Source organism: Schistocerca americana, chromosome 9 (assembly GCF_021461395.2).
Source record: "Schistocerca americana isolate TAMUIC-IGC-003095 chromosome 9, iqSchAmer2.1, whole genome shotgun sequence".
In the NCBI taxonomy this organism is placed as follows: Eukaryota; Metazoa; Arthropoda; class Insecta; order Orthoptera; family Acrididae; genus Schistocerca; species Schistocerca americana.
The window spans coordinates 80,087,151-80,105,684 of NC_060127.1; the positions used below are offsets into that span (position 1 = coordinate 80,087,151).

The 18,534-nt window shown below is 43.9% G+C and overlaps 1 protein-coding gene across 1 annotated transcript in view; it reads left to right on the forward strand.

Moving 5' to 3' along the window:
* The window catches only part of LOC124550675 (serine protease ami-like), a 115,426-nt gene extending 107,846 nt beyond the window's left edge, over nucleotides 1–7,580 (forward strand). Inside the window, exon 4 of the mRNA XM_047125399.1 lies at nucleotides 7,245–7,580. Coding sequence (XP_046981355.1) covers nucleotides 7,245–7,580 — 336 coding nt within the window. The remainder of the gene's footprint in view (nucleotides 1–7,244) is intronic.
* Nucleotides 7,581–18,534: the final 10,954 nt, after the last annotated feature.

Sequence of the window (18,534 nt, forward strand, 5' to 3'; positions counted from 1 at the left end):
ATACGTGTCACCTGTGAGAGTCGCATCTAGACGTATCAGGGGACCCATATCACTCCAACTGCACACGCCTCACACCATTACAGAGCCTCCACTAGCTTGAACAGCCCCCTGCTTACATGCAGGGTCCGTCTATTCATGAGGTTGTCTCCATACCCATACACATCCATCCGCTCGATACATTTTGAAACGAGACCCATCCGACCAGGCAACACCTTTCCTGTCATCAACAGTCCAATGTCAGTGTTGATGGGCCTTGGCGAGGTGTAAAGCTTTGTGTCGTGCACAAGTGGGCTTTTGGCTCCGAAAGCCAATATCGATGGTGTTTCGTTGAATGGTTCCCACACTGATACTTGTTGGTGGCCCAGCACTGAAAGTTGAGGCAATTTGCAAAAGAATTGTACTTCTGTGACGGTGAACGAGTGTCTTCAGTCGTCATTGGTCCAGTATTTGCAGGATCTATTTCTAGCCATAGCGATGTCGGACATTTGATATTTTACCGGATTGCTGATATTCACGGTACAGTCGTGAAATGGCAGTACAGGAAAATCCCAACTTCATCACTACCTCGGAGATGCTGTGTCCCATTGCTTGTACGCCGACTGTAACACCACGTTCAAACTCACTTAAATCTTGATGACCTTCCATTGTAGCAGCGGTAACCGATCTAACAACTGCCAGACGCTTGTTGTCGTATATAGGCGATCCCGACCATGCTCTGCCCGTTTACATACCTCTGTATTTGAATACCCCTGCCTATACCAGTTTCTTTGGCGCTGTAGGATGGACGACATTAACAAAAACATCCACTGATTCATTTTTCACAGCATTCCACGAATAATTCTTTTTTGCAATGCACGAAATTCTGCTTGGATTTATTTCAAACTGATTGGAGCGTCTGAAAACTCGGGTATTCTATCTGCAGCTTTATCGTGAATCGACTCCGTAGCTATTGGAGTTCACTTTGGCACTGCCTTGATACAAGAACTAAAGCACAGTTGCAGATCATCTACACACACACTACACATGTGGAGATGGTTCACAACGTCACTGTACACAGCGTGAATACATAGTAGACATCGCTCCATTCTTTCTAACGCATAAAATTTCACCATCCTTAATCCAAATAAGTTCGCTGCAATGGTTTGCTGTAAATAAGTGGATCGGTCTCCAGACTTCACTCTGAGCGCTGCATCATCACACACATTAATGAGACAGATGGTGAAGAATACTCAGTATTGTAGAACACTTAGTATAATGCCGTTTACTGAAACTGAACTACACTTCTCGAACAATCACTATATACACACAAAGAAAACAAATAACATCTAGACGACTATTCATCAAGAGCATCGGTGAGGTCCGTCGGAGCTGGTCCTAGCTCGTCGAGGAACTGCCTGTACTGCTGCTGTGCTGGCCTTATAAAGCCAGCGGAGGTCGGCGGAGTACTCCGACTTTCCCTGTGTCTGTCAGGCGACCTCTGCAGAAAAAGGTTCGCATTAGTCTCTAGAAAGTTCTATTTATTTTGAAGAATTGTTTTCCTCTTGGTTGCGCCTGCAAGTGCTTGTGTATGTTCTATGGTACACAAGGGTGTCTTGAGTGTAGTCTGCCTGGCAGGGGCCGTCTGTGGCAGACGTAACAGATAGCATCAGGCCAGCACTGTAAATGTCGAGGGCAAACAGAGGTTCGTTATACTCCATAGTCTTCTGAGTACTGATGTAGGGTATTGTATGATTCAAAGGGTGGTGCGCATTTGGAGCCCATACTGACTTGCACCATGCTGTCTGAAATAGCCAGTGGACTTCTGCATGTCAGGGACATGCTGAGTGTCTTCATCGATGAGTGATATGGAGAATGGCAGCTCCTTGTCCTGCCCCCAACATGCTGAGCAGATTCATTACAGTGTCCCAAATGCTCAAGGTCACCACCCCTGCTGCAAGTCCCAAGACTTTGGAGGATGCTGTTGCGGGTTTGGATCCTGACAAGCTGAAGGCCATTGCTGCTGCTGCAGGTCTAGATATGCTTGAACAAGAAAGAGGAGGAACCATTACATGTAAGGAGTTCTTACTCTTTTGCTTCTTCCTATTCTACTGGGAGGCGCTGGACAAACCTGGCTGTTGCTGTTGATGCTTCATGGTCCTTCCGCTGACTGAGATAGGCAGGCTACCGTTTTCGCTTTATATCCCTCACTCCACAATCACATGACTGGATACAGTGTTTCCATTGGTTCCCATCACAAATTTAAGCACTCTCTGGTGGTAGTACTGTGAACGTGGTCAGTAAGGCTGGGGTTGTTGAAGACCACACTTTAGTCTCTTAGGTATATTGACTGGCCATTTCAAAAAAGTTAGACAATTCTTGCACAAGCAACTATCTGCGTGAGTTGTGAAAAGCATCTTCAGCCCATCGCACTACTACATCACCATTATTTGCTGAAAGTATTCTTTCCCTTACGCTCCTCGATTATCTTCCTTTTACAAAGCTCATATAGGGCACTATGGACACAATCCTCAGTTGAATGTTTACAGGGAATACAGTTATTAAAGTCCTCTCTGTTCAACGTCAGCATCTCGTCAATTGAACACATTGCAAGCATTTCCCACCCAATTTCCTGTAGGATATCAGCCAAAATAAAGAAAATTAACTACCATAAGTGCTTCCACACCAATAGCTCAGGACAGACTGAATGATTTTTACTGCCAATTTTTTTCCTGTATTGGCGGAAGAAGGGGGAGGAAGGAGTGGCGTAGGAATGAGGGGGAGGGGAAATGATGAATGGGTGGGGGAGGGGGATGTGGGGAGATGGAAACCCATGGTAAATGTTAATGAAAATGTCTTGTGACTAGGGGCTCCCATTGGGTAGACTGTTTGCCGGGTGCAAGTCTTTCGATTTGACGCCACTTCGGCGACTTGCGCGTCGATGGGGATGAAATGATGGTGATTAAGATAACACAACACCCAGTCCCTGAGCGGAGAAAATCTCCGGCCCAGCCGGGAATCAAACCCGGGCCCTTAGGATTTACATTTTGTCGCGCTCAGCTACCAGGGACGGACGGAAACCCATGGTGTCACCAGTGCAAAGTTACCACAGGGGTGGGAGGAGGGTCCGCCATCTTGAATAAATTACAATTGGCGTAGGATCCCCCTTATCTCACTATTCCTGATGACACAGCAGGTGCAGCACGTGCTCAGATTTCATCCCTGGGAGATGCTCGGTGCTACTTGCACAATGCATCAATCTTACAGACGTCCAGAGCATGACCTGTAGGTGTGAGAATTTTCCACAGACCACTGCCGAAAGTAGTGACACACTAGTTGTGCCCAGCATCTGCAGGAATCCTTCTAAACGTCCATCCAGCTTCCCACAGAGCCATATAGTGAGCCCATACAAACGGACGAAGCTGTTCAACAGGAGCATGTGCTCATTGGTAGCGCACAGTTGCACCTTAACGTGAATATTGCAAGTATGGCAACTTTTTTACAACCACATATTGGCAGAACTGATTCTTATGTAAGAGACTCATGTCATTTCATTGAGGAACTGGAGGGAATAGCTTTGGCTCCTGAGGATATTCCTGTCAGTTTTGACATAGTGTCTTTATTTACTATGATTCCGCTTAACGAAGTTGTGGTTTACATAGCGGATGTTTTCCAAGCAGATTTGACTGCTCTTTTCAGACACTGTCTTACCTCTAGTCAGTTCCAGTGGGAAGACGAGTTTTATGAGCAGTTTGATGGTGTGGCCATGGGTAACCCACTGAGTCGTACGATAGACAGTTTTTACATGGAAAAATTCGAACAATTAGCTCTGCAAAAAGCGAATAAGACACCATGTCGATGGTATCGACACGTGGATGATACATTTGTGGTTTGGTCACATGGCAAAAAGGCCTTGAGGAATTCTTTTGTTATTTAAATAGTATAAATCCTAAAATCCAGTTTACCATGGAAATTGAGAAAGACAATGCAATATCCTTCCGTTATGAGACAGACTGATGGCAGCTTGAAACATAATGTCTTTCGGAAGGGTACACATACCGACAGATAGTTGCATAAGGATTCCAATCATCATCGACAACATAGAAGAGGTGTAATTAAAAGTCTAATATACACAGCTAAAAGGATTTGTGTGCCGGAATACCTGGACGCCGAGTTAAAACATCAGATGCAGGCTTTTGAGAAGAATGGGTACTCTAGTAAGGAAATAAATAGAGTTTTGCGGCCGAATAACAGGAGGCCTAAGGATAACGAAAGGACGCAGCGATGGAAGAACACGGTTTCTCTACCCTTCATTAAAAAAGTAACAGATCAAATCGGCAAGATTTTCAGGAAACATAACGTTCGACCGATTTTCAGACCAACTAAGAAAATAGGCCAAGCACTTCGTTCCGTTAAGGATAAACGTCCCCCTCTGTCTGCAAGTGGTATATACAAGATTCCGTGTACATGTGGCAGGATCTACGTTGAAACTACAAAGAGAAGTGTGAATACACGGTTGAAGAAACATAAAAGTCTTTGCCGACTAGGGAAAACAGACAAGTCAGCCGTGGCGGAACATCCTCTTCAGTTGGGTGATCACGTAGTGAAATTTTCGGAAACTGAAGTTTTATGTGCTATGACGAATTATTATCCGCGGCTATATAGAGTAGCCATCGAAATATATAAACACTGGGTAATTTTAACAGAAAGGAAGAAGCTATGAAACTCAGCGATATATGGACAGTGTCGCTACAGAATCGATTAGAAGTTTTTATCTTTGACGTACTATGATCGATGGTTATATTTTATCTTTAAAAAGGTCTATCTCTGATATCACGTGAAATCCATACCACGCCTACTTTCCACGGTATTCAGGCTTTTCTTCGACATCCGACTCGTCAATCGGCAAGACTCACAACAACCAGGAGCACCTCCGAAGATGTCCAACGTAGCTTTGAACGAAACTTCAGGGATAGAAGAGTTTCATGGACCGCGGCCATACAACCCAGAAGAATTCTCGGCAGCTAAAACATTTGGTCGTGAAAGCCTTCATTGTATTATGTCCACCTCTATACTCAGCACAGTAACTGTCTACAATGTCAATATTGTGAGGATACACTGAGGCTCCCGAGCGCCGATGACTGTGACAAATGAACCACTAACACTACAACCCCTCAACATATACATGTTATACCCTGGTTCCACTAGGCACAGTCCTTGATGGTGTTGCATTTTTTTCCAGCAGTGTGTTTCATTTAGTAATATTTTTCATCAGTACTTTATTTTGATAAACCTACTGAAAAAATTATAAAGTTTCAGACAGTGTGAGAGACAGCAAAGGACTTGCAAGAGCAGTTGAATGGAATGGACAGTGCCTTGAAAGGAGGATATAAGATGAACATCAACAAAAGCAAAACGAGGATAATGGAATGTAGTCTAATTAAATCGGGTGATGCTGAGGGAATTAGATTAGGAAATGAGACACTTAAACTAGTAAAGGAATTTGCTATTTGGGGAGCAAAATAACTGATGATGGTCGAAGTAGAGAGGATATAAAATGTAGACTGGCAATGGCAAGGAAAGCGTTTCTGAAGAAGAGAAATTTGTTAACATTGAGTTTAGATTTAAATGTCAAGAAGTCATTTCTGAAAGCATTTGTATGGAGTGTAGCCATGTATGGAAGTGAAACATGGACAATAAATAGTTTGGACAAGAAGAGAATAGAAGCTTTCGAAATGTGGTGCTACAGAAGAATGCTGAAGATTAGATGGGTAGATCACATAACTAATGAGGAGGTATTGAATAGAAATGGGGAGAAGAGGAGTTTGTGGCACAGCTTGAAGAAGGGATCGGTTGGTAGAACATGTTCTGAGGCATCATAGGATCACCAATTTAGTGTTGGAGGGAAGCGTGGAGGGTAAAAATCGTAGAGGGAGACCAAGAGATGAATACACTAAGCAGATTCAGAAGGATGTAGGATGCAGTAAGTACTGGAGGATGAATGAGCTTGCACAGGATAGGGTAGCATGGAGAGCTGCATCAAACCAGTCTCAGGACTGAAGACCACAACAACAAATACCCTGGTTCCACCAGGCACAGTCCTTGATGGTGTTGCATCTTTTTTCTGGCAGTGTGTTTCAATTAGTAACATTTATCATCAATACTTTATTTTGATTGTTGTTGTTGTTGTGGTCTTCAGTCCTGAGACTGGTTTGATGCAGCTCTGCATGCTACTCTATCCTGAGCAAGCTTCTTCATCTCGCAGCACCTACTGCAACCTACATCCTTCTGAATCTGCTTGGTGTAGTCATCTCTTAGTCTCCCTCTACGATTTTTACCCTCCACGCTGTCCTCCAATACTAAATTGGTGATCCCTTGATGTCTCAGAACATGTCCTACCAACCGATCCCTTCTTCTAGTCAAGTTGTGCCACAAACTTCTGTTCTCCCCAATCCTATTCAATACCCCGTCATTAGTTATGTGATCTACCCATCTAATCTTCAGCATTCTTCAGTAGCACCACATTTCGAAACCTTCTATTTTCTTCTACTATTTATCGTCCATGTTTCACTTCCATACATGGCTACACTCCATACTAATACGTTCAGAAAGTTTTAAGTCCCATAGTGCTCAGAGCCATTTGAACCATTTTTTTGAATTCGACTACATTTGATTATCCTCGTTTCGCTTTGTTGATGTTCTTGTTATATCCTCCCTTCAAGACACTATCCATTCCGTTCAACTACTCTTCCAAGTCCTTTGCTGTCTCTGACAGAATTATAATGTCATCGGCGAAACTCAAAGTTTTTATTCCTTTTCCATGGATTTTAATTCCTACTCCGAATTTTTCTTTTGTTTCCTTCACTGCTTGCTCAATATACAGATTGAATAACATTGGGGATAGGCTACAACCATGTCTCACTCCCTTCCCAACCATTGCTTCCCTTTCATGTCCCTCGACTCTTATAACTGCCATCTGGTTTCTGTACAAATTGTAAATAGCCTTTCGCTCCCTGTATTTTACCCCTGACACATTCTGAATTTGAAAGAGTATTCCAGTCAACATTGTCAAAAGCTTTCTCTAAGTCTACAATTGCTAGAAACGTCTTTTTTTTTATAAACCTACTCAAAAAATTATAAAGTTACATAAATCTGCTTAGGAAGAACTGCAGGTAACTTTGGCAGTCTTTCAGGGTCGCAGGGTCACCCTGATACGGTTGACCCTTTTGTGTGTTGGTAAATGAATGGGACTGACCCCGTGCCCACAGGATAATGGCCTCTGCACCTTCGACGTGAAGACCAAGTCCGCCTGTACGGGCGACTCCGGTGGCCCGATCTTCTGCGAAGGACAGTTCATCCAGTTCGGACTCGTCGTGGGCTCCCTCTACGAGAACTGCACGCATTGGTACTGCGGCTCGCCGGCTGTATGGAACATCCACATGTTCGTCGGCTTCTACCGCGACTGGATCGACTATACGATGCACAGGTACTCCGAGCCTCGGTCGGCCAGCCACCGGCGACGAGCCAGCTCGCTGGCAACTCTGCTGGCCGGCTTCCTGCTGGCGCAGCTCAACCCTCCAATAAACACTCACACGCCTCTCTGATCTGTCGCTTGTTTATTTCTACATCTACATCTACATACATACTCCGCAATCCATCATACGGTGCGTGGCGGAGGGTACCTCGTACAACAACTAACATCTTCTCTCCCAAACAGAACGAGGGAAAAATGACTGCCTGTATGCCTCTGTACGAGCCCTAATCTCTCTTATTTTATCTTTGTGGTCTTTCCGCGAAATGTAAGTTGGCGGCAGTAAAATCGTACTGCAGTCAGCCTCAAATGCTCTCTAAATTTCCTCAGTAGCGATTCACGAAAAGAACGCCTCCTATCCTCTAGAGACTCCCACCCGAGTTCCTGAAGCATTTCCGTAACACTCGCGTGATGATCAAACCTACCAGTAACAAATCTAGCAGCCCGCCTCTGAATTGCTTCGATGTCCTCCCTCAATCCGACCTGATAGAGATCCCAAACGCTAGAGCAGTACTCAAGAATATTAGTGTTTTATAAGCGGTCTACTTTACAGATGAACCACATCTTCCCAAAATTCTACCAATGAACCGAAGACGACTATCCGCCTTCCCCACAACTGCCATTACATGCTTGTCCCACTTCATATCGCTCTGCAATGTTACGCCCAAATATTTAATCGACGTGACTGTGTCAAGCGCTATACTACTAATGGAGTATTCAAACAGTACAGGATTCTTTTTCCTATTCATCTGCATTAATTTACATTTATCTATATTTAGAGTTAGCTGCCATTCTTTACACCAATCACAAATCCTGTCCAAGTCATCTTGTATCCTCCTACAGTCACTCAACGACGACACCTTCCCGTACACCACAGCATCATCAGCAAACATCATTTATGTAGACAGAGAACAACAGCGGACCTACCACAAAAAAAAAAAAAAATGTTCAAATGGCTCTGAGCACTATGGGACTTAACAGCTGAGGTCTTCAGTCCCCTAGAACTCAGAACTACTTAAACGTAATTAACCTAAGGAACACATCCATGCTCGAGGCAGGATTCGAACCTGGACCGTAGCAGTCGCGCGGTACCGGACTGAAGCGCCTAGAACCGCTCGGCCACCGCGGCCGGCGGACCTACCACACTTTCCTGGGGCACTCCAGATGATACCCTCACCTCCAATGAATACTCACCATCGAAGACAACGTAATGGGTTCTATTACTTAAGAAGTCTTCGAGCCAATCACATACTTGGGAATCAATTCTATACGCTCGTACTTTAGTTAGCAGTCTGCAGTGGGGCACCGAGTCAAACGCTTTCCGGTAGTCAAGGAATATGGCATCCGTCTGATACCCTTCATCCATGGTTCGCAAGATATCATGTGAAAAAAGGGCGAGTTATGTTTCGCAGGAGCGATGCTTTCTAAAGCCATGCTGATGCATAGACAGCAACTTCTCTATCTCAAACAAATTCATTATATTCGAACAGACACTATGTTCGAGAATCCTGCAACAAACCGATGTTAAGGATATTGGTCTGTAATTTTGAGGATCCGTCCTTCTACCCTTCTTATATACAGGCGTCACTTTTCCAGTCGCTCGGGACTTTACGTTGGGCAGGAGATTCTAAGTAAGGAGCCAATACAGTAGAGTACTCGCTGTAAAACCGAATGGGAATCCCATCAGGACCTGGCGATTTATTTATTTTTAACCCATTCAGGTGCTTCACAACCCCAGGTATGTTTATCACTATGTCCTCCATATGGGAATCTGTACGAGACTCAAACGGCGGTATGTTTGTACGAAAGATTTCTCAAATGATAAATTTAAAATTTCAGCTTTCGTTTTGCTGTCTTCCGTTTCTAGGCCAGACTGATCAGTGTGTGACTGGATGGAAGCCTTGGACCCGCTTACCGATTTTACGTAAGACCAGAAATTCCTTGGTTTTTCAGCAAGATCTTTTGCTAAGGTATGACGGTGGTAGTGGTTGAATGCTTCGCGCATCGCTCTTTTTACAGCAGCACGAATCTCTACTAACTTTTGCCTGTCCTCATTCTCCCGATCTTTCTTGTACCGCGAGTGCAACTGCCTTTGCTTCCTGAGCATTCTCCGAATTGCCCTGTTAATCCGCGGTGGGTCTTTTCCGTCCGTAACCCACTTTTTCGGCACATACTTGTCCAATGCGTGATTTACAATGTGTTTAAAATTTGCCCATAATTCATCCACGTCCATCGTACCGCAAGAAAATGAAGTCGATTCATTTACCAAGTGATATGCTAAGTCGTCTGATTCAGTTACTAGTATTTCGTAAATCGGTAAATTTAAAAGTATGGCACACTACTCGTCATTAAAAGTGCAACGCCAGGACATGTTAGCAAATAGCGAAATTTTACTTATTCTGTGTACACATAATAGCTGGGTGAATAGAAGATTTACGAGGGTCACTCCAAAAGAAATGCACACTATTCTTGTAAAAATACAGTTTTCATTCTGCATGTGTGAAAGTTTTACAGTGTGTAGATACACCCTTACCGCTTGTTTTCAAACTTAGTTCAACCTGTTCCCGTGAGTGGCGCCGTCAAAGCATGTCTTCAAGATGGCTGCTACACTTGTTCGTCAGAAGCAACGTGCTGTCATAGAATTCCTGTGTTGTGACAGTGGGAAACATCCACAAGAGGTTGAAAAAGGTGTACGGAGATGCTGCTGTCGATCGCAGTACAGTTATCGGTGGGCAAGCAGGATACGTGATGAAAGCGGGCACGGCAATATTGAGGATTGTCCTCGCAGGCAGGCCTCGTACTGCAATCACTCCAGACAGTGTGCAGAGAGTTAACGAATTGGTGACTGCTGACAGACGCATCACAGTGAACGAATTCTCACGCTACGTTGGGATAGGGGAAGGAAGTATTTGCAGAATACTGAAAGTGTTGGCGTTTAAAAAGGTTTGTGCCAGGTGGGTTCTCAGGATGTTGACAGTGGCTCACAAAGAAACAAGAAAAACGGTATGCAGCGAACTTTTGGAACAGTACGAGAATGGTAGAGATGAATTTCTTGGAACAATTGTGACAGGTGATGAAACATGGCTCTAATATTTTTCACCAGAGACGAAGAGGCAATCAATGGAGTGGCATCATGCAAATTTACCCAAGAAAAAAAATTCAAAACCACACCTTCTGCTGGAAAAGTTATGGCTACAGTGTTTTTCGATTCTGAAGGACTCTTGCTTGTGGACATCATGCCAAGTGGAACCACTATAAATTCTGATGCATATGTGACGACACTGAAGAAACTTCAAGCTGGACTGAGTCGTGTTCGACCACATCGGCAAAAGCACTATTTTTTCCCGTTGCACGACAATGCACTGCCACATGTCAGTCAAAAAACCATAGAAGCTATCACAAAACTCGGATGGACAACACTGAACCACCCGCCTTACAGTCCTGACCTGCCTCCATGCGACTATCCTATCTTTGGGAAACTGAAAGACTCTCTTTGTGGAATAAGGTTTGAAGACGATGACGCCCTTGTGCACGCTGCCAAACAGTGGCTCCAAGAAGTTGGTCCAGAATTTTACTGTGCGGGTTACAGGCGCTGGTTCCAAGATGGCATAATGCACTTGAGAGGGATGGAAATTATGTGGAGAAATGAAAATATAGTTCCTAAAGGATGTATCTACACAATGTAAAACTTTCAAACGTGTAGAATAAAAGATGTGTTTAAAAAATAGTGTGCATTTCTTTTGGAGTGATCCTCGTAAATATGTAGCTGATTTAGACCCTGTACATCTCATCCATACTCTGCAAATCACTGATAGAGAGTGCCAATTACTAAACTATGTGAAATAAAACGGTCATAACTTCTGTACAGTTCGCGTTAGTACGTTCACACTGTACTGTTGGCTGTGGGGCATGATGGGAATAAGTGTGCGTTGTATGGTTTGGTTTAGTGACGAAGCCCACTTTCATTTGGATGAGTTTGTCAGTAAGCAAAATTGGCACGTTTGGGGGACTGAAAATCTGTATTTCGCTATGAAGAAGTCTCTTCACCCTCAACGGATGACTATGCGGTGTCCAATGTCCAGTCACAGAATAATTACTGCGATATTCCTTGATGACAAAGTGACTACCGAACTGTATATGTAGGTTTTGGAAGACGATTTCATCTGCCTTATGCAAAGTGAACCTGATTTCGACAATATGTGGTTCATGCAAATCGGAGCTGGACCCCATCGAAGCAGGAGAGTGTTTGGTGTCATGGAGGAGCACTTTGGGGAGCACATTCTGGTTCTGCGGTACTCAGAGGCCACTGGCATGGGCCTCGATTGGCCATCGTATTCTCCGGATCTGAACACATGGGACTGCTTTGGTTGGTGGTTGGTTTGGGGAAGGAGACCAGACAGCGAGGTCATCGGTCTCATCGGATTAGGGAAGGACGGGGAAGGAAGTCGGCCGTGCCCTTTGAAAGGAACCATCCCGGCATTTGTCTGGAGCGATTTAGGGAAATCACGGAAAACCTAATTCAGGATGGCCGGACGCGGGATTGAACCGTCGTCCTCCCGAATGCGAGTCCAGTGTCTAACCACTGCGTCACGTTGCTCGGTGGGACTCCTTTTTGTGGGGTTATACTAAAGACAAGATGTACAGCAATAACCGCAAAACAGCTGCTGAGCTGAAAACAGCTATTCAAGAGGTCATCGTCAGCATCAACCTTCCGACACTTCAGCAGGTCATGCAGAATTTCGCTATTCGTCTGCGCCACATCATCGCTAATAATGGGAGGCATATCGAACATGTCATAACCTAAATCCGAATATCTGTAGTGACGTTTGAATGGTGAATAAAGTGTGTGCACGCCGTAGTTTGTAACTAATTTCCTTTTTTCTTCATATGGTTCAATAATTGTCGCCCTTAAGTGGGTGGCAGAGGATACGTCCATTGTACCAGTTACTTTTCTCTTTCCATTCACGTACGGAGTGCAGGTATAATGATTTCTTTAACGGCTCTGTATGTTCTGTAATCAGTCTGGTCTTACCTTTGCTATCGCTGTGGGAGCAATACGTAGCGAGTTGTACTATAAGGGCAGTCAAATGAAGACGAGACAGGTGGGAAAAAATTAATCAGCTGTTCATTATTTCAAAAATAATCTGCATGACTATCAACATATTTATCCCAGCGTCAGACAAGACTGTAAATGCCTTCGTGGAAAAATGTTTGCAGCTGCCTAAGTGATGATGATTGTACCCAGGCATACATCTCTTCGTCCAACGCAGTCCGACAGCTACAAATGTATTTCTTCAGGACTCCAAAAACATGGAAATCATATGGGGAGAGATCAAGGCTGTATGGAAGGAAGGACTTCCAAGCAAAACTTCTGCAGCGTAATCTAAACAATAGGCACACCAGCTCGATGAAAGACAATATTCTAGCAATAGACTAAAACTTACCACCCACTGAGCCTACACGGCCATTCAATTTCATGTCATTGCTAACTTTTACACCAAGGTATTTGAATGAGTTAACAGATGTTAGCTGTGATGTTTTTTTTTTCGCTTTATGAAATGCACAGTTATTCACTTCTGAAAATTTAAGGCAAGTTTCCAGTCTTCGAACCACACTCATATCTTATCAAGATCTCACTGAATATTTGTATAGCATCGTTCGGACTGTTCTTCATTGTAGATAACCTGTAACTTACCAGGCACAGTCCAGAATTATTAATCAGTCGCACCTGACTGCCTCTGTAGCTTGGAGAATGCTACAGGGCTATTCAAAAAGAAGGAACATATTTCAAACATTTATTGCTTCCAAACTACAAAAGATAGAAACACAGTTCCAACGTTCCTGGACAGAGAAAAATTAAAATTTTTGTGCATTCAATGTGGGCACCAAATGTTTCACGACAAATATGAGAACGGTGGCTCATTTACTGCCAAACACGAAGCAGCTGGTATCTCGTTGTCGATTTCACAGTTTCAAGAATGCCATGTCGCAGGCTTCCAAGAGTGTCAAGCGTAGGGGGAAAGAAAATGCGGTCTTCTACACAACCGCACAGACAGAAGTCACTAGTTGTGAGGTCTGCACGAGAGGTCACCTCCTCTTCCAATCCGACGTTGTTGAACGGTGCCATTCAGGTAACATCAGATGGGCATAGAGAAGGTGCATGGTGGCAAATGCATATTTTAAACACTCAGCCGCTACGTAAATACTTTCACCCTTGAGCTGAAAACATGCCGTTTTGGACGTGAGATAAACCGCTCTGTTTCCTCATTATGACGATGCCTGCACTGTTGCTGGCCGGGATGGCCGAGCGGTTCTAGGCGCTACAGTCTGGAACCGCGCGACCGCTACGGTCGCAGGTTCGAATCCTGCCTCGGGCATGGATGTGTGTGATGTCCTTAGGTTAGTTAGGTTTAAGTAGTTCTAAGTTCTAGGGGAGTGATTACCTCAGAAGTTAAGTCCCATAGTGCTCAGAGCTATTTTTGAACTGCACTGTTGTTTGAGTGCTCCCCCACCTTTTTTAAAAAATTTTTTTAGAGGTGGAGCCCCTCCACGCCCACACCGGCATAATGACCATCTCAAAAGGTCTACTGCCATCTCTGCATGAGATTAGTTTCCACTAGAGTGAGTTGTCGCAGCATGTGGGTGCTGCGATGTTTGCGTACGTCTGGTTAAGGTTAACAAGTAATACGCGCTCATCTGGAGACAGACTGGGTCGAAGTCGAACGAAGGGTAGCGGTTTGAAGGGCAGAGGAAGAAAAGTGGAAGGCGAGAGCCAAGGGAAAAAAACCTCTGCGATAGTTGGGTCGGGTGGTAAGAGCAGAAGCGGATGTCTCGCTGCCTGCGATAGGTCGTGCTAGGGTCGGTTTTGTTAGTAGTGGGTATCATGCATGTCGATAGCTTTGACGTTGTGCATTGCTGTTGCTCGGCGGCTGCCACTGGGTGCCGGATTTGAGCTCTCGATCAGCGTCAGCAACCTGCAACAGTTAGGTCTGTCATCGTTTTGTGTCCGATAGGTCATATACCGGATTCACAGTGTAGGGTGACGTTGGTGATTTGTTTGTGCGTCAGTGGGCGAGCTCGTCGGTTTCCCTACTGTGGCCTGTTGGTCGGCTCTAATAGCACCTGGTAATTTCCAGTCAACGTCGCTGATATGCAGGGGCTTGCCGACGTTTGTCGCTTGTTGGTGTATGTTAACTTGTCATCGGTGGCTATGCCCTAGCTAGTGTCTTTGGCCGCTTATACTTCCACTTATGGTTGTGATCGTAGCTTCCCAGAGCAAGGATGAAAGGATTGTTCGAGTGTCTCGAGTTCCTGTATAGTCGTGTGGCGTGTTTTTTGAATACCAGGCGTGTTTCTTACATAAGCACCGTTTTGCCACACCGCGGCCGCAGCGCTGCGGTCGGCGTTCTGCGCATGCGCACTGGGTACCTACATTTGTTGTCTACGCCCTGACGCCATTACAGTCTGATTCTTTCTTGTTTACGTTGTGTACTGAGTGTTTAAGATGCCTCCGATAATCGTGAGTCCCGCCGACTCTGAAGTACGGGCTGTTGTAAGATTTCTTAGTGCTAAAGGCCTAAAAGCGATAGATATTCATCGGGAGATCTGTGCCGTTTACAGAGAAAACATTACGAATGACGCAATGTTAAGAAAGTGGGTGAGAGCATTTAGAGATGGCCGCACAAATGTGCATGATGAACAATGGAGTGGGCGTCCTTCAGTCGTTAATGAAAGTTTGGTGCAGGAAGTGGACAATAAGGTGAGAGAATACAGACGCTTTACGATTTCCTCCTTGCGGGATGACTTTCCTAATGTTTCTCGTAGTGTTTTGTATGGCATTATGACCGAGCACTTGAATTACCGAAAATTGTGCGCACGTTGGGTACCGAAAATGTTGACGGATGTGCACAAAACCAAACGTTTAGACAGTGCATTGCCTTTCCTTGAGCGGTACCACAACGACGGTGATGATTTCTTAAGCCAAATTTTTATGGGTAACCTATGTCACACCAGAATCAAAGCAACAGTCCATGGAATGGCGGCATTCAGATTATCCCAGAAAAGTGAAGTTTAAACAAACAACTTCTGCCCAGAAAATCATGTGCACAGCTTTCTAGGACAGAAAAGGAGTATTGCTTATGGAATTTCTGCCTCGTAATGAGACAATTAATGCAGCAGCTTACTGTAAGACATTGTACAATCTGCACCATTCAATTCAGGACAAAAGACGTGGCAAGTTGAGCAAGGGCATCGTTTTGCTGCAAGACAATGCCCGTCCGCATGTGGAGAATCAGACCAAAGATCTCATCACATCTTTTCGATGGGAAACTCTGGATCATCCTCCGTACAGCCCTGATCTTGCGCCCAGTGACTACCATCTGTTCCTGCACTTGAAGAAACACCTGGGCGATCAGCGTCTTCAAGACGATGACGAAGTCAAAACAGTGGTGATGCAGTGGTCAACAAGTCAGGCGGCAGACTTCTATGAGGAGGGTATTCAAAAACTGGTACAACGTTATGACAAGTGTCTCAATATTGACAGAAATTATGTAGAAAAGTTCATTAAGGTACAGGCTTTCATGTAAAAATAAAATTATTGAGGTATCTTAGCACGTCTTTTTTTTAAATTTCAAAACGGTACTTACTTAAAAAAACACGCCTCGTATTTCCTTGAGAGTTTCAAGGCGGTATTGAGTCCCCCCTTCCCGAGACGCTTTATATACCCTGCACTGCAAGTGCTGTCGCCTGCCGTTTGTGAGTGGACGTTGCACGTTGACGTCGAACGTAGGAGGTGGCCACATTAATGTGACTCGACTGTGTATGAGCTTACATACAACTCTTGTCAGGACAAATAGGCAGAAACACCTTAGAGCCCAGAAAAGTAACAGCTCTAATAGCACATTTTCTGATCACTTAATAACCAACCAACTGTCGCCTAACAGGCACAGTTGCAAATATAGCAAGGCCCAGAAACAGGCTATACACCAAAAATATACAACAGAAGAACACCTCCACATACAAAAGGCATTGGCAGAAGGAAAACAGGCAATAAACAACTAAACCACATTATGCAATGGCACGCTGTTTAACACATCATAGGAACATGTGGAAAACAGACGACGCAAAAAAGGGAAAGAGAAAGGTGCAGTCAAAAGCTCTCTGGTGCCCCATGCTGAAACTGCCCATTGTGAAGCAGAGAATGGCAGGATGTGGCACGCCCAGCATTTACGACTTGCAATCCCCGCTGTCTATCTTTTACGCTGGCTAGCAGCTCTCTGCTCAGCCGTGGCTAGCCGCTCATTTAACGTCCGGAACACACACTTATACTACCTGCGAGAAAGTGTGGTGCTGCGGGGCAGCTGAGATCGCATGGGGAACACGTGTCATCCGAAAATAATTTTAAAAAAATGCGATGGCTAAATATATAATGTAAATAGTACTAACATTAATATTAATGAAATTTAAAAGGTATCTTAAATATTTGAAATGAGAGTAATGCAATAACTATTGTGACAATTTCCACCAGGTTCTCTTTCTTACTCATTTATTCATGATGTTCAGTCAGGGAAGAAATCATTTACCTAGTAACATTCTCGCTTTGGCATTAGACAAACCGGATGCCAATATAATAAAACGGCTACATTTTGCTTTAACACAGAACAACACATCTTCAGTAACGTGGTCTGAAGGATCAATAATACAAAGAACGAATACTGGAAAGTTAGTTGTCTTAAAAAATTATGTTCAATGAAATTTTCTCAAGGACAAAAAAAAAGGGAATCCCAACACCACTGAGAGCATATGTAGATGTCAAAATACTACTGTGTACTACTGAAAATATAATCTATGACGAATAATTCTGGAACCAGTAGCACTTGTGTCCTAACTGTAATGAAGCTACAAGTGAAAGTAAGTTTGAAACATTACAAACTTATCAACTGGCTGTCTACAATTCTCTTCATACTTAGAGTATCTGAACGTTATTGTGTGCACATCAGTTTCCTAAATAGGTATGACACAATTCTAAGTAAAAGGACTCAAGAAAATCACCTTTATACAACAGAAGACCCCCATGAACCAAGGACCTTGCCGTTGGCGTTTATTAGAAAATTATGATTCAGTGTCTGTTACATACAGTTCCATTTGTTGATAAAATCGAATGGAAGTAAAATCAAACAAAGGTTCATATTAGCAATATCTCAACCAAGTAGCTTAACACTACGCAGCTGACAACTGTGTTGTTAATAAATTTCCAATCCTTTTTATTAAACAGTGATCAGAAATCTTCCAGTCATCAAAGGCGATTTTTTCGAGTCTATTTTTTTAGAACCACGCCATACACCTTTAGGAAACTGATATCCTGGCACTGACCTTCAAATTCTGTAAGTGTGAAGAAAACAGAAGAGGTCCCATCTGTAAGTTCGCCTTGTGAGTGCCGATCATTGTGATAACACTCGACATTTTGGCTGCCTGTAGGACTAATATGGTGTGCAGGTAGTAGCACAATGAGTTTCAGGCGTTATAGGAGCAGCTGAACACTCGACCTGCTTGCAGAATAAAAGACATATGACTTTGCTAATGCCTGAGATCTTGACTGCTCTGCAGTACCACCATGCTGTGCGGTTTGTATCGGAATATGTTTTAGGCATTATACAAACAGTCGATCATGGCTGAGGAGAAACATATAAGCTGACCTAATGCCCGAAATCTCATGTGCCCTGCAGGACTGGCATGTTGTATGGGCTGCATCCAAAAGAATTCTACTCATTATACGAATGACTGGGCATGGCTACAGTTGTTAGGATTCATGAAGATCCACCTAACACATTGTCATTTTTCTCAGATGTAGTCTGCACCTCAACAACTAATTTATCTTATTCTTCAGACAACTCTCATAACAGGTAAATATAGGAACAGGTATCTCCCCTGCATGTGGGATAGGGCATTAAGCAGATCAGGATACATCCAATTAATCTAGTTATTTTTATTGATGCCCTTTACGTTCGCTGAACAAACATAACGGCCAT